The 13,995-nt window shown below is 34.3% G+C and overlaps 1 protein-coding gene across 1 annotated transcript in view; it reads right to left on the bottom strand.

Annotated features, from left to right (window-relative positions):
- The window catches only part of CWF19L2 (CWF19 like cell cycle control factor 2), a 100,347-nt gene that overhangs the window by 36,970 nt on the left and 49,382 nt on the right, over positions 1-13,995 (bottom strand). The window contains exons 11-12 of the mRNA XM_033121911.1: positions 3,442-3,558; positions 1,667-1,804 (exon numbers count right to left, since the gene is read on the bottom strand). Of these exons, the coding sequence (XP_032977802.1) occupies positions 1,667-1,804; positions 3,442-3,558 (255 nt within the window). The remainder of the gene's footprint in view (positions 1-1,666; positions 1,805-3,441; positions 3,559-13,995) is intronic.

Genomic DNA, 13,995 nt, shown 5'->3' on the forward strand with positions numbered 1-13,995 from the left:
CCTGCTGGGGTTTTATCAGAGCACAACCTACCTGAAAGAAGGGAAACACCCAACTCCAGGCCCACCTGGCCATCCTATCCCAACTAAGCATGGGGAAACTGAGAAATACCAGTGAAGTTCAGTCCAGACGCACATGCTCTCCAAGAATAGATAGATCACACAAGCAGAGAATCAAAGAGAAAGAACCAAAAAGAACCAAAAAGAAATGCTAGAGATCAAAAACACTGACAAAAATGAAGTATGCCTTTGATGGATTTATCAATAAAGTGGACACCGCTGAGGAAGGAATCTCTGAGCTTGAGGACATGACAATAGAAAATTCCACAAATGAAAAGCAGACAGAACACAGACCGCAAAAAAACAAAACAGAATATACAGGAACTGTGGGACAACTACAAAACATAAACCACATCAGGACACTGTCCTACTAAAAACCTTCAAATGGCATCCCATCATTTAAAACAAAAACAAAAGTTCTGTTTCCAGATCCTAGGAGATTTCTAGTATTTCCCCCCAAATAAAAAGAAGGAAAATGATCCCCATGGGCTAAAATTTAAGATCCCATACAACTCTTGGTGATGGGAAGAATTTCTATTTCTATTTCATTCCAAATTTGTTTACTCCCCCCAACACACAGATACACACACAGATACCTTGGTTACCTTTATTCTAGTTTTCATTAATTTTTTCACCAGGTAATATGTTCACATAGTTTTTTAAAAAACCCTGAAAAGGTACAGTAAAAAGCCTCCCTCCTGTGCCTCAGATACCCAGTTCCAACTCCTGTCATCAAAAAGTAAAGCCAGGACAGGCAAATATTTTCTGTAAAGGGACAGATAGTAAATATTTTAGCTTTGTGGGCTATTACAGTCTCTGTCACAACTATTCAACCTGGCCATTACAGAGCGTAAACAATTTTAGACAATATGTAAACAAATGTGCATTGTTGTGTTCCAATAAAATTTTATTTGAAAATACAAGCAGTGAGCTGAATTTTTCAGTGCGGTCAAACCCTGTTATAGAGCTAAGTTTAAACGTATCTATTTTATTAAAAGTGTTTAATGGTGGTGTTTGGAAAGGACTGTAATGAAAGAGATTGCAACAAAGAATGCTATTTAAAACAAAAATTCCTCCTACCACCAATAATTATGTATTAATATACATTTTCATATAAACATAACATACAAAATTTTCATATAAATAGACAAGATTATTCCAAGATATCTCTACTATACTCTACAATCTATTACTCCACATATCCCTGTGGCATAATTATGAAGAACTGGAGGAACATTAAAACAAAACAGACTGATAGATAACCTAACTCGCAGCAGGTTGCCAACATTAAACTCTGACTCAAAACTTCCCCTTTCAGGGTAGATCAAATATATAATTAATTTTTTCATGGAATACATTAAAAAAATAAACCAGAGACCATATTTAAAAACAAACTAAATCTTAAATGTATATTTCCCAAGTAAATCTTAAATGTATATTTCCCAATCAATCAACTCCAAAATACATGTTTCTAATATGTCTTACACAGGTTTTAATAAAATAAATCAAGATTAGAAAGAACCAGCTCTGTCTGAAAAGTAAATCACTCCTAGACTAAGCAACCAGCTTCGCTAAATTCAGAGGTATCCTAGGAATGAATGTATCTTACCTTAGATGCCATTCTCATAAAAAGTTTGTTTTGATTTTCTGCTGTCCCCATCTTTTCGTTCTTGACTAAATCATTCAGGCTTAGATTATCATCATCATGAAAGTATCGAACCCTTTCTTTTTCCTCATGGGTTGAAGCCTATGACAAAATGAACATTATTAATTTAATAAAATCATGAGTTTCTGAAGTATTTTAATGAATTACCTATACACTTAATATTAATTGTAAAAATCCCACTATGTATCACAATCTTTCCTCCCAGTTTATCCCTATCCTACCTGCTTCCATGTGGAAGAATTACCATAGAATAACATGCCCGACTTTTCTGCCCCTTTACTTTCCTCTTCCCCAGGGACAGAGGCATGACATGATCTGATTTCTGACTTTGGGGTAAAAGGCAGAATTGCTTTATCCCCCGCTCTCTCCTCTCTGCTCTTCTGTAGTAAAAATTCCCTACCCCTATGGAGGGAAATCTGTAATTATCCAGAGATCAAGTAAGCATCCTGAAAGGAGGTGAAGTATTAACAAACCCACTTCAAACAGCTTTGTCAGAAACAAAGCTGATATTCTGATTCTTATCTAAATCAATCCTGAGTTTTCCCATCAGTTGGTCCCATACCTACATGTGGAAAAGAAAAGTGTTGCTTGTTTACTCCCAAATCAAATCTCCCCAACACTGTTCTCACATTCCCTTGTGCAAATAAAACCTGCTCTTCAACTTCTTTGAGCTCTTTGGAACCATGTTCCCAATACTTTTTCCCAACATTACTATTCCTGCCTTCAATGGCTGAAATTTCATATTCCATGACTTCAATCACTCTCTGGCTCCAGACTCTTAAATTCTGGCCCTCTTAATCCTTCATTATTCTCGAAAAGCAAACCTCAATCGTCAATGAGTGTGTCGGTCCTCTTTACTCCTATACGTAGTTTGCTCGGTAGCAGGCAACTCAAGAAGAGTCCTCAACGCCCTATGGCAATGCATCTATGGATCCCTAGCCAGTTCTGTCATTTCATATAATTGAAACCTTCACTGTTCTCCGCCACATTACCCATCCAAACCCCTAATTCCTCCCATTTCATTATAAGAGGTATCTATCCCACCTCTATTTGCTGAATGAGTTAATTACTATCTCTAGCAGCATAGCCACTTAACAGGCAAATAATAAACATTTGACAGAAAAATTCTAAATGAACAAGTCTTTTGTGTACCCAATTACCACTTGTATGATCTTTCGAATGTAAAACAAAAACTTAACTTGGGAAAACTGACTACATTGTTTTTGTCATCTCAAGAGCCTCAAGGTAATGTTAAAAACTAATTGCTAGTGCTGGAAGACGGAAAAGAAAAGAAAATTAGGTTTATAAAGGATCACAGCAACTGCATAATTAAGACATTACTGTATTTGGATACTCCATCACCAGGTCTCAAATTAGCTAACACAGACTACAGGTCTGAGAGACCAAGGTTTGCCGTAAAAGCTATGGTAAGTATATAAAGAGAAACTAGAAACAATATCAAAGAAATGTACACAAAATTAAAATTGCCTTAAACATTCAATGTTCATAGTTATTTGAAATCTGTAGTTGGATTAGATTCCATTTTATAAAAGGCAAAAGGATATAACTAAGAATAAAGTGATAACATATTTTACTACCTTATAATATTTGTATTATACAAAGGTCCCAGAGAATATTTTGAAATCGTCTGATGTAAAGAAAGCCCCAGGGGGGGGAAAAAGGAATTCTGAATAAACAAAGACATATGTTAAACATACCATCTGTCTCTTCCTTCTTCCTCCTTTAGATTCTAGAGGTTTCCCCGGTGTGTTCACAGGCCATACTCTTCCCGACTGATCTGTTCTGACAAGAATCACTTCTTGCTGGTCTTCATTCTATGGGAAGATTTAGAATTTAGAAATAACTTTTGAAATTATTGTGAATAGTGTTAAATGCTTATATTTACTAACAAGAAAAAAAGTATAAAAATGATTCTAGCTTTCACATAATATTATGGATTATCTTAAGTCTCCTGGACTTTCGTTACCCACTATAATGTCAAATGACCTTAATCTTTTCAGGGAAAAGGTGAGGAAAAATAGCCAGTTTATTTTATTGTTGCTTTTTTCTTAAGCAGTCATAGAAGCAAACTTCAAATAAAGTTGTTTTTTTCATCTAGACAATGTTAAAAGATGACAAAGAACCAATATTCAAACAGACATTGTATGAGAGTGTCCATCACTTACGCGTCAATGTCATGTTTAATCGATGTTTCTTCAAAAAGATCCTACTAAAACTTGATTATAATAAACGAAGTAACCAAATAACAAAACAAACTTGTTAATTTAGCCACTTCACACAACTGTTAAATTAGCTACTCCATACACAATGACACTCCACACAACTTCTGTTTTTTCCATTAACAGTTCTGAAATACTTTTCACTTCTCTGAATCTTCGGAAGAAGTTATATTCCTACTTTCAATCCAAAATCTTTTTTTCCTACAGATTTTTAGCCAAATATACACATACATACATACACCCGGTACAGTGTAGAATAACAGTAAACTTTATTCTATGATGAAAATAGAATGTTATTGGAAAGATACTAATAAAGAATCACATAAAGAATATTAGATAATTACCTTATTAAAAATCAATTTGAAACAAGACCAAGCAAATTATTCACATTTAATTTTCTTTTCAAAGTAGAATCAATTGTTAAAAATTAATTCCACTTAATAGATTTGGTTCCCTTGTTGAAATAAAATTTTAAAAAATATCAATTATTGATCTTACATTCACACACAATACTAAGTGGATGGTAAAGATTATCAATACTTTTCTTTAATTAATTATCGGATTAATAATCTTATTGGATAATAGAGATGGTCAAAACACTATAATCTGGCTTCTAAGTTTATCATATTGCTCAAGTTGATCTAAGGAATTTCAAATTACTATCACCTTCCTTGATTTGAAAGCATTTGATTCTGTTTTTTATCTTCTTAGCCTGAAAGTCGTCTTTTTCCAATTTTAAATACCCTACTTTCCTGGTTAAGCCTCACCTCCTGACTCATTCATTCATTCATTCATTATTTTTTAAAGTGCCCACGTTATGTAGTAACTAAAGAAATATAGTCTCTCCCTATAAAAAGCTTATCGCCTATTGAAAGAATTATTCTCTACATGATCAGTATAAAGAAAGTCATTTCACTTTGTCCTCCATTTCAAGCTACCCTTCAATGCTAATGATTCCATCTTTCCAGCCTGAAAACTAATTATTACTCATATTGTCAAAAAACTCATTATGTTAAACACAAATTATGTCCTTCTTTGCTGAAGAACCTGAAAAGACCCCATATCATCTAGAAAATCAACCACTCAAAGTGTGACCCACAGACCAGTGCCAATCTGAGAATTACCAGTCATAAATATTTGTTCCCAACCCATGATGAGTTAAGCACAAAAAAGAGTGTTTAAAAACTTTCATAAAGATCTTAGAGAGTAATGTTGCTGTTTCATAACTGCTTCCTTTCATCCTTTTCCTTTCTTCATGCCCTACACTGTTTATTTTCTGTACTTGGGATAGGCCACCTGTCAAGGCCGGGCTCGCCCTTCAATCCTCTCACTGCCAGCTCTAACACTTGCAACATTCCAGGAGGCCCTCACTCATTAATCCCCTCCCCCCAACCTGGTAAGGGACAGTCCTACAGAGGAGCTGAGCGCCAGGCCAGGAGCTTCTAGCAGCCTACCTATCCCAAACCACGGCAGTGTGCTCTCACCCCTCTGGGCATGAGCAGGAAATCTACATTTTGAAAATGTTGCTTTCAGCCTATAGTGTAAAGCTTACAACAGATTACAGATTGTTTTGCCCCTTGACTATGTACGTCTTTTGTGAGGAAAAGGGAGGCAGACAGAAAGGGAAGAGGAAAGGAATGAAAGAGAAATAAAGATAGAGATAGAGACAGAGATAAAGATATAGATAGACATAGACACATACATATACTCGTAGATACACAGATATTTGTATATGTATAGATATAGATATATAGATATAGTCGAGAGTGGAAAAAAGTAGATTTCAAAAGAAGTGTGTTAAAAATATAAAGCATATGCTCCATGGGCAGGCATGGGCTATTCATTGCTCTAATTGGTCAACACTGGGAGGGGTGTGTGTGTGTCAGTAAGTTCACAGTGAGGGGATAGAACATTATATGCTTTTATAGTTTGCTTGCTTCTCTTTACACATCTGTCCTATTATCAGAAGCCTAAGTAATGTCTTTAAAACAGGGGAACCTTAACCCGTAAGATAGAGACCACCTGGCTTCTGGGCTAAATCTGACAGATGTTGGGATTCAGAAATCGTTTGACTCCCTATGTGGAGATGGCCCATAGAGTAGAAAGCTTGGAATAGGGCTCATTCTGAATAATTCAGGCGATTCCACCTTGTATTGGTTGAAACAGAAACAGGCTGGTTTCTCAGGGAAATTAAAGAATGGAGGCCCCCCCTACCCCCATACACACCCATATCTAGTGTGAGTGAGCGGTCACCAAGATATTTTAATGTAAGTTGTCTTTACTATATTTAACCTAGTTATTTGGGAGTGACATCATGGTCACTGAGTAATCCCTTTGAAAGTTAAGTGGTAGAGACAAGATATTAAAATGGTCCTGGGGCTACCTGGATGAAAGTAGGCACAGGGTGTGAATAAAACCACTTATTAAAAGCAAAAAACAAAAAGTAATCTTATGTTGGTTTAATCTAAATAAAATGTGGATCCATGTTTTATCTTTATTTCATTTTTTTCTATAATTTTTGTTTTACAAAACTATTAGTCCATGATGGATTGAAAAATTAAAGAAAAAAAAACCAAAAAAACCCACTCTGATCCTACATTACAGTCTGGCAAACACGGTACTAGAAAGTAGAATAAAGGCCAAGCATCTTAAGATAGTACACAAGGCCTACAACTTCAAATACAAAGCCCTCTTCAAATTCACTTTTTTCCTAGCTCTTCATACTTTTTGCTAATTTACTGTACATTTTACTTCCTAAATAATTTTAGGCATATATATATATACACATATACATGCCTAAAATTATTTAGGAAGTAAAATATGTATGTATGTATATATATATGTAATATATATATATATGTATATATATATACATATATATGTATATATATGTGTATATATATATATATTGCTAGACCATAATATATATTGCTAGACCATAATCTTTTAAGTAACTATTTGTCTATTTACAAATTATCTGTCTTTGCTAATTTTCTAGTCCAAAGACCAAGCTATATATGCTTGGTATCTATTGTACCTGGCATAGTATCAAAAAACAGTGGGTACTCAATAGATGCTTGATAAATGAACTTAAGTTCGTGCCTCAGACAGATAAATTATACTCCCAAAGCTGAACCACTTCTACTTTCTTCACCAGCTTTTCTACTTTCTGTTCTTCAAGGATGCCAATACAAAGGACACTACATTTTCCCACTTTGGGTACCCAAGACAGAAATATTCAGAAGAGTTAAAATATTGAGTAACTTCTATATTTGCTACGGAGCTTATTTAAGAATTGATATCAAGGTCAACAAACTAAGGCTCACAGGCCAAAGAAAATAAAACAAACCAAAAAACACAAACCAACAAAAAAAACAAAGCAAATATTAATGCCAATTAAGAACAATTTCTTTTTAACATAGAAGACAGGAAATCATAATATAATTTGGCTTAATAGTGTCTATTTACAGACTCAAAAGATAGCTTTGCTTAGAAACAGAGAAGTAAAGCCAGAAAACACAGATAAGAATTAAAAGTGGCTGCCTCCAAGATCCAATAAAGGTCTGGAAAGGACTCAAGACACTGTTATTTTTTTTATATATGTCTTTTAGCAATATTTATATGCAACACATTGATTAAAAAAAAATTAAAAGCATACATCGCTTTGAATCAAAGCTGGTATTAAAAATTCTAAGTGTTTGTTTAAAAGCTTTTTCTAGCATTCTGGAAATAAAGGAAAACCCTTCCTCTGGATCAGATTTTCCCACCAGTTGGTATTCTGCAAGTTTGTCATCATTGAAAGCCATATAGCATCTGTTTCCATTTTAACCTTTTAAAACTTCAAGAAATAAGCAGGTACTATTGTTCTTAGTATTGTCATGGTTTTTGAACAATCTCTACTGCATTTCTAATTATGTCCACAGAGAGCAAGTTGTTCACCACACATGTACGCACCCAAGGCTGTGAGCAGACTGAGCACTAACCTACATTACATTCACAGAAATGTGTATCCTGGCTCAAGGCTATTTTTTAATTTATACAAAGATATTCACAGGACTGCATGTGCTCAAAGGAGGTACCTTTTTCCAGTCCCATAAAGGCACCCGATGGGGTAACAGCAGCCTTAGTTATGTCTCCTCTTTTCAATACTCCTCTTTTCCTCTCTTCTTAATACTGTTTGTTTGTGTCTTCTATTTTCCCCCCTTAATCCATCTTTCTAGAGGATGACTTATTCTATTAGTTTTGTTTTGTTTTTGCCCAAAGAATAAACTCTTGCTTTTTGGATTACTTCCACTTATTTTTGGTTTCCTACTCAGTAATTTCAGCTTGTATTTATCCATCCTATCTCCTATCTGCTCTTTGATACGTTTTCTGTTTCCTGGGTTGTTACTGTGTCACGCCGCACGCAGCAGCACAGAGCGCTGGTGTGGACGCTTGAGCCAGAATGCCCATGTTCCAGTCCTGCTCATCATAGAAACTTGCAAGTTATTTAATCACCTCAATTTTCTCATTTGTAAAATAAACAAAATAAGGTGTTTTCTGGATCAAATAAATTAATACATGTAAAGTATTTAGAACAATGCCTAGGTACAAAAGTAATCAATAAATATTAGCTATAATTTTTAGTTACTTTTCATTTCACTAATTCTTTCTTTCTTTAACTGAGTCCTGCCTGGGATTTATCCCATTTCACCTCTAAAATTCCTAGAATATTGTTTCTTCTTCATATCCACTGATTGTTTCCCTTTTGCTTGGTTTTATTTCATAAAATCTTATTCTTCTTACGAATATTATTCTGTTCTCATAAATGAAGCTACTAACGTAATTAATTTCAAAAACATTTTAAGACTGCTTTACCTTTTAAAATTTACTGGCAATGAGTGTTTATATCCCAGTTATTTTTTACTATCCTTCTGAGGGAAAACTAATGTTTTCTGGTATGCTGGTATACAAGCTTATCTTAAAGTGGGAGGTTTTTTCCTTCTTTCCTGTCTCTCTGCCCACTCTTAGCCTCAACAATTAATTGATAGTTTTGACACTGTCTCCACTTAGCCCGTCAGGATTTCCAGTTCCTACAATACCTCACATGTGATATTGGGGATATTTCACGTGGCTGAAAGGCTGTGCCTGCTTTCTCCACACCTCCCGTCATAAACAATTTCCTATGAGCTACAGCGTTAAGTACTTGGAGCCTTTTCCAAACTCATTTTACAGGAACTCTAGAACCTGATTCAGGTAGAGAGAGGCTATGTGAGGGGATCTTTAGATTCCCATTATCTCAGATGAGCTCAATTCTCAGCCGCTCTGCTTATTTTTGAAGTTGGATCCCTGTAAGCTTCAGCTCGTTATGGTTTTATGTTTCTGTTCAGTTTCCCATTTACAGAAAAGTGTTTATTTTTGATCCATGTTCCATCTCTTCCAATTTTATCTTTTTATATTTTGGCTATGATTGCTATGTTTTTGTACAGAGTGGAGGCCTCAAAGCATTAATGTACCTCTAATCATAGCACTCAGAAATGATGCTCAATAATTTTCCAAATCCCCTAGGTTGTAGAGACCACTGTGCAAACTCCGTATCGGTATTGAGATCCAGAAGATCAAAGATAATCCAGATACAAACAGAAAATATAGTCCATGACTACATCATTTATGTTGTTCAACTCATCTATCAATCCTGGAATTCTTCTAGAATTAAAATAAAGGTACATATTTATTTTAGCCTGTTTTATTTCTTGTAAAACTGATATAATAATGACCTGCCTAACCTCTCGCTCATAAAGCTACTGGTAGAATAGATATTAAACATGTACAAGCTTGAAAAAATTAAATATTAATGTAAAAGATCATTACTAAAAACATGTGAGTAATATTTAAGACTAGACTACAGTTCATTTCATAATTTCAAAAGTGGATTATTTGGGGACAAGTTTAACCACTACTGATTTTAATTTTCTTAAGCAGATACTTTCTAGAGCCAGTATAGTATCTGACTCTAACATAATATGAAAACCAATTCAATTCTTCAGTCTCCTTTTCTTCACTCATGATTGTTCCTTTGGATTCTTACAGATGAAGCTAGCTATGAGACTATAACGTTATATTTCTAACCACGGTCCTTTCGGCATGTGCCAGGCAGGATAGGGAGGGAGGAAAGAAAAAGATTTTTTAAAAAATGTTAAATGTTGACATTTTAGAATTTTTTCACATTAAAATTGAATTATTTTAGATGTGAAAAAATTTTTAGCTATTTTGACAGTTGTAAAATAGATAAATTTAAGAACAAATATTTTATTTTACACATTTATAATACCAATGAAATCTGAAGTCTCCCTTATATTTTTCCTATTTAAAAACAAAGACAATTTTTCCAGATAGAAATTAATATTGATATAATTATAATTTTATAAAGTTCTAAAACATACCTCATTTAATTTTAACAACTCTGTAACCCAGGTATTATTACACTTCATTTTACTAACGAGGATACAAAGGATCATATGTAATAATGAAACTCCAGACTCACGTCAAGATCTTTGGCTTCAAAAATCCCATGGTAGGGCCTGGCCCAGTGGCTCAGGCGGATGGAGCCCCGTGCTCCTAATGCCAAAGGCTGCTGGTTCGATTCCCACATGGGCCAGTGGGCTCTCAACCACAAGGTTACTGGTTCAATTTCTCGACTCCCACAAGGGATGGTTAGTTGCCCCCTGCAACTAACAACGGCAACTAGACCTAGAGCTGAGCTGCACCCTCCACAACTAAGATTGAAAGGACAACAACTTGACTTGGAAAAAGTCCTGGAAGTACACACTGTTCCCCAATAAAGTCCTGTTCCCCTCCCCAATAAAAATCTAAAGAAAAAAAAATCTCATGCTATTTTTATCCCTATACTCTTTGCATTACATGCTATTTCTATTACTCCATATCTCTAATAAAAGTGGATAGTAAAAAATGACATTTTAGTAAACACTGTCACTTTTTGAAAGAAACAGTAAGTTGACTATCCTTCTTTTACTGGTGAATTGTTTTATAATTATAGAAAATTTCTTTCACATACATGAAAATTTGCCCCCCCTTCTGACTGAGAATGCTTAAGTACCTTATTAAGGACCTAACAACAGGGCCAAATTTTAACTCTTGGTTTAATATGTTTTATGAGACTATCTGTCTTTGGGATGAAACTGTGGGCAATCTGATATGTCCATAACTGACATAAACATAAATTTAAAAAACATTTTTTAATTTTTAAATATTCTATTTCATTTCATTCTACTTAATCAATGAATTCATAACACTCAGAATTACTTTTACATATTACAATCCAATGACATGAATGTGTCTAAAAAGGTGAACAAGATACGGTTCCAGTTGTTAAGAAAGTCATAGATAAAATGGCAGAGAGGAGGGGAAGGAGGGATTAGGGGTTTATAGAAATCTTCATTAGACTACTAAGTAACGTCAAGCTTAAATCAAGTAGCACTGGATCACAAGGGATGGAGAACTGGATCCGTTATTGGATACAACTGACCTGGATCTTCAGAAACAAAGGTGCACAGGTAAAGGGCTTAGAAGTAAAGGAAGAAAAACTTAGTAAAACCACAAAGATCCAGTTTTGCTTAAAGATTTCTAAGCAAAGCCATATGCATGTTTCAGAAAAAAATTTTAATTTATATTATGTTTTAAAGTTCTCAATAATATTTAAGGATCTTAAGATAAATAACTTAGATAAAGGGGTAGATAAATAAAGGAGTAAAGAAAACGAGACATGACCTGAGGTTCTAACCCCAAATGCGGAGTTTTTTCAACCATACTACAAATGCATTTAGATTAACTCTGGCAGCAATTGAAAGGATACTTTGATGAGCAAAGGAATAGTGGCAAAAAGATTACTTAGAATATTACTGTAATACTCTAAGCAAGAGATGATGAGTCATTGAACTAGGGCAGTGACTGAAGAAATTAAGGATGAGACATGTACTGGGGCGGGGGGTGGGGGGGGAGGTAAAACCACACTACTTGATGACAACTTGAATGTGCTGCCAGAAGTAATTAAGGACTTCTCCTGAGATTTTAACTCAGAAAAACAGAGGGATGATCATGCAATTAAGAGAAGGGAAAGTACATAAAAGGGAATGGTTTTATGTAATCTGAAGTTATGGTACACCCATAAAAATCTAGCAGACAACTGAAAACACTAGTTTGGAGCTCAGGATAAAGTGCAGACCTAGTTACAGATGTGAGAGTCACATTCTCATAAGGATGTTAACTAAACCATGAAACTGGGAGATATAGTCAGGATAAGAACAGACATTTGATCTTTGTCTAGCTATCCAACCTCTTCTTCCTATACCCTCATATATTTTACTCCATAAACACTCAGAACAATATGCCATCTTTAAAATCTACCACCCCACTCTTATCTTTGCACTCTTCCCATGCTGCCCTGCCTGGATCACCCTTTCTCACTGGTTTGCCAGAGGAGGATGGTAAATTTGCTCAGGGAAAAGAAAGTTGTTTTTTGGTTGTGTTTGTTTTGTTTGTTTTGAAGCCATAGAGACTTAGGCATATTTGCAAGGAATGGGAAAGGGGCCCCAAGAGGAAAAAGAAACTGAAGATTCCATAGAAGAGAAGAGGCAACCTGGTGGGAACTGGTTCCAGAGGAGAGAAAAATAATGGAAATTAAGAGCACTGATAAAGAAGTTGGCCTGAAGGAAAATGAGAACGTTGTTTCCATTGCTAGATGAGAGATGCAGAATGATTCTTTTTCAGAGAGAATAGGCAGACATTCAGACACTCCTTGCCATCCAGTCCTGGATGGTAGACATTCCCTGAAAATATTCAAATTTACAATCTCTAGTTTCCAAATGATGTAGAAAGCAAAGTGCTAAGAATAAAGCAGGGAATCTGGAGAGATTGGCAAAAGTTTTGAGTAACTGCTAAAGAAATGTAAGCTTTTTTGGCATGGAAGCAAATTTGCAGAAAAAAAAGATCATTCTGAATTTCTTAAGTATCTTTTCCTTAAATTTTAGAAATTATACTATTGGGACACTGAATACATTGAAATGATTGCAATTTCATTAAATGATAAATACAGTGCAATATGGAAAAATGTTGATACAATGAGTAGAAAAAAGCAGACTAAAAAAAGATTACAATAATATGAGATTACGCATGTGTGCACATATTTATACTGGACAGAGACTTGAGGGAAAACACCAAAAACCAAAAAGAAAGTGGATTTTTCTCCTTTTTTGCTTTGTTAATTGTGCAAAAATATTTAACATGTCATTAGGAAGGGAGGGAGAGAATCTGGAGGAGAATATTTAAAATATCAGTGGGTTACCTCTAAATGGTAGGATTGGGGGGAGGGGTTGATTTTCTTTTATTTATTTATTTGCATTTTCTACATTCTATAAAGAATAAATATTTTACTTATAATTAGAAGTCACCTAAGAATGAGAAATAAAAAAATATATACTTTAATTTATTTTCAAGCCCATATACAAAATCACTTTAATGGAAATTTTTCTATTTAATTATGTGAGTACTTCTAAACAACTTAAATTTTTGTGTTTAAAGCTTGCATAATCATCACATAAAATTAATTTCCACATCTAGGCAAGACTGTCTTTTTATATTACAAACATCAGCTTATCAATCTAAGTCAAAACAAATATTCTAAATAATTCTTATGTACTTTAAATAATTTTAAATTGCACACATATATCGAACCTTATTTCTTGCCACCAAATTAAAACTTAATTGAAACTCAGCTCATCCTGCATTTAATTTATTCAAAAAATGAGGATAAATGACCTTACAGAGTTTTAGTGATAAAGAAATTTCTATATATGAAGTACTTAAAACAAGTCTTGACACATAGTAGGCTCTCAAAAAATGATCTATTACTATAATGATAGCAGGAATAGAAGTATTATACATGTCAATTAATTCCACTATCTTAAAAAATAAAATTATATCTTGAAATTCAGTGAAATTTAGAAATAGAAGTAATAAATAAGATTGAAAGAATTT

This window comes from Rhinolophus ferrumequinum, chromosome 11 (genome assembly GCF_004115265.2).
Source record: "Rhinolophus ferrumequinum isolate MPI-CBG mRhiFer1 chromosome 11, mRhiFer1_v1.p, whole genome shotgun sequence".
In the NCBI taxonomy this organism is placed as follows: Eukaryota; Metazoa; Chordata; class Mammalia; order Chiroptera; family Rhinolophidae; genus Rhinolophus; species Rhinolophus ferrumequinum.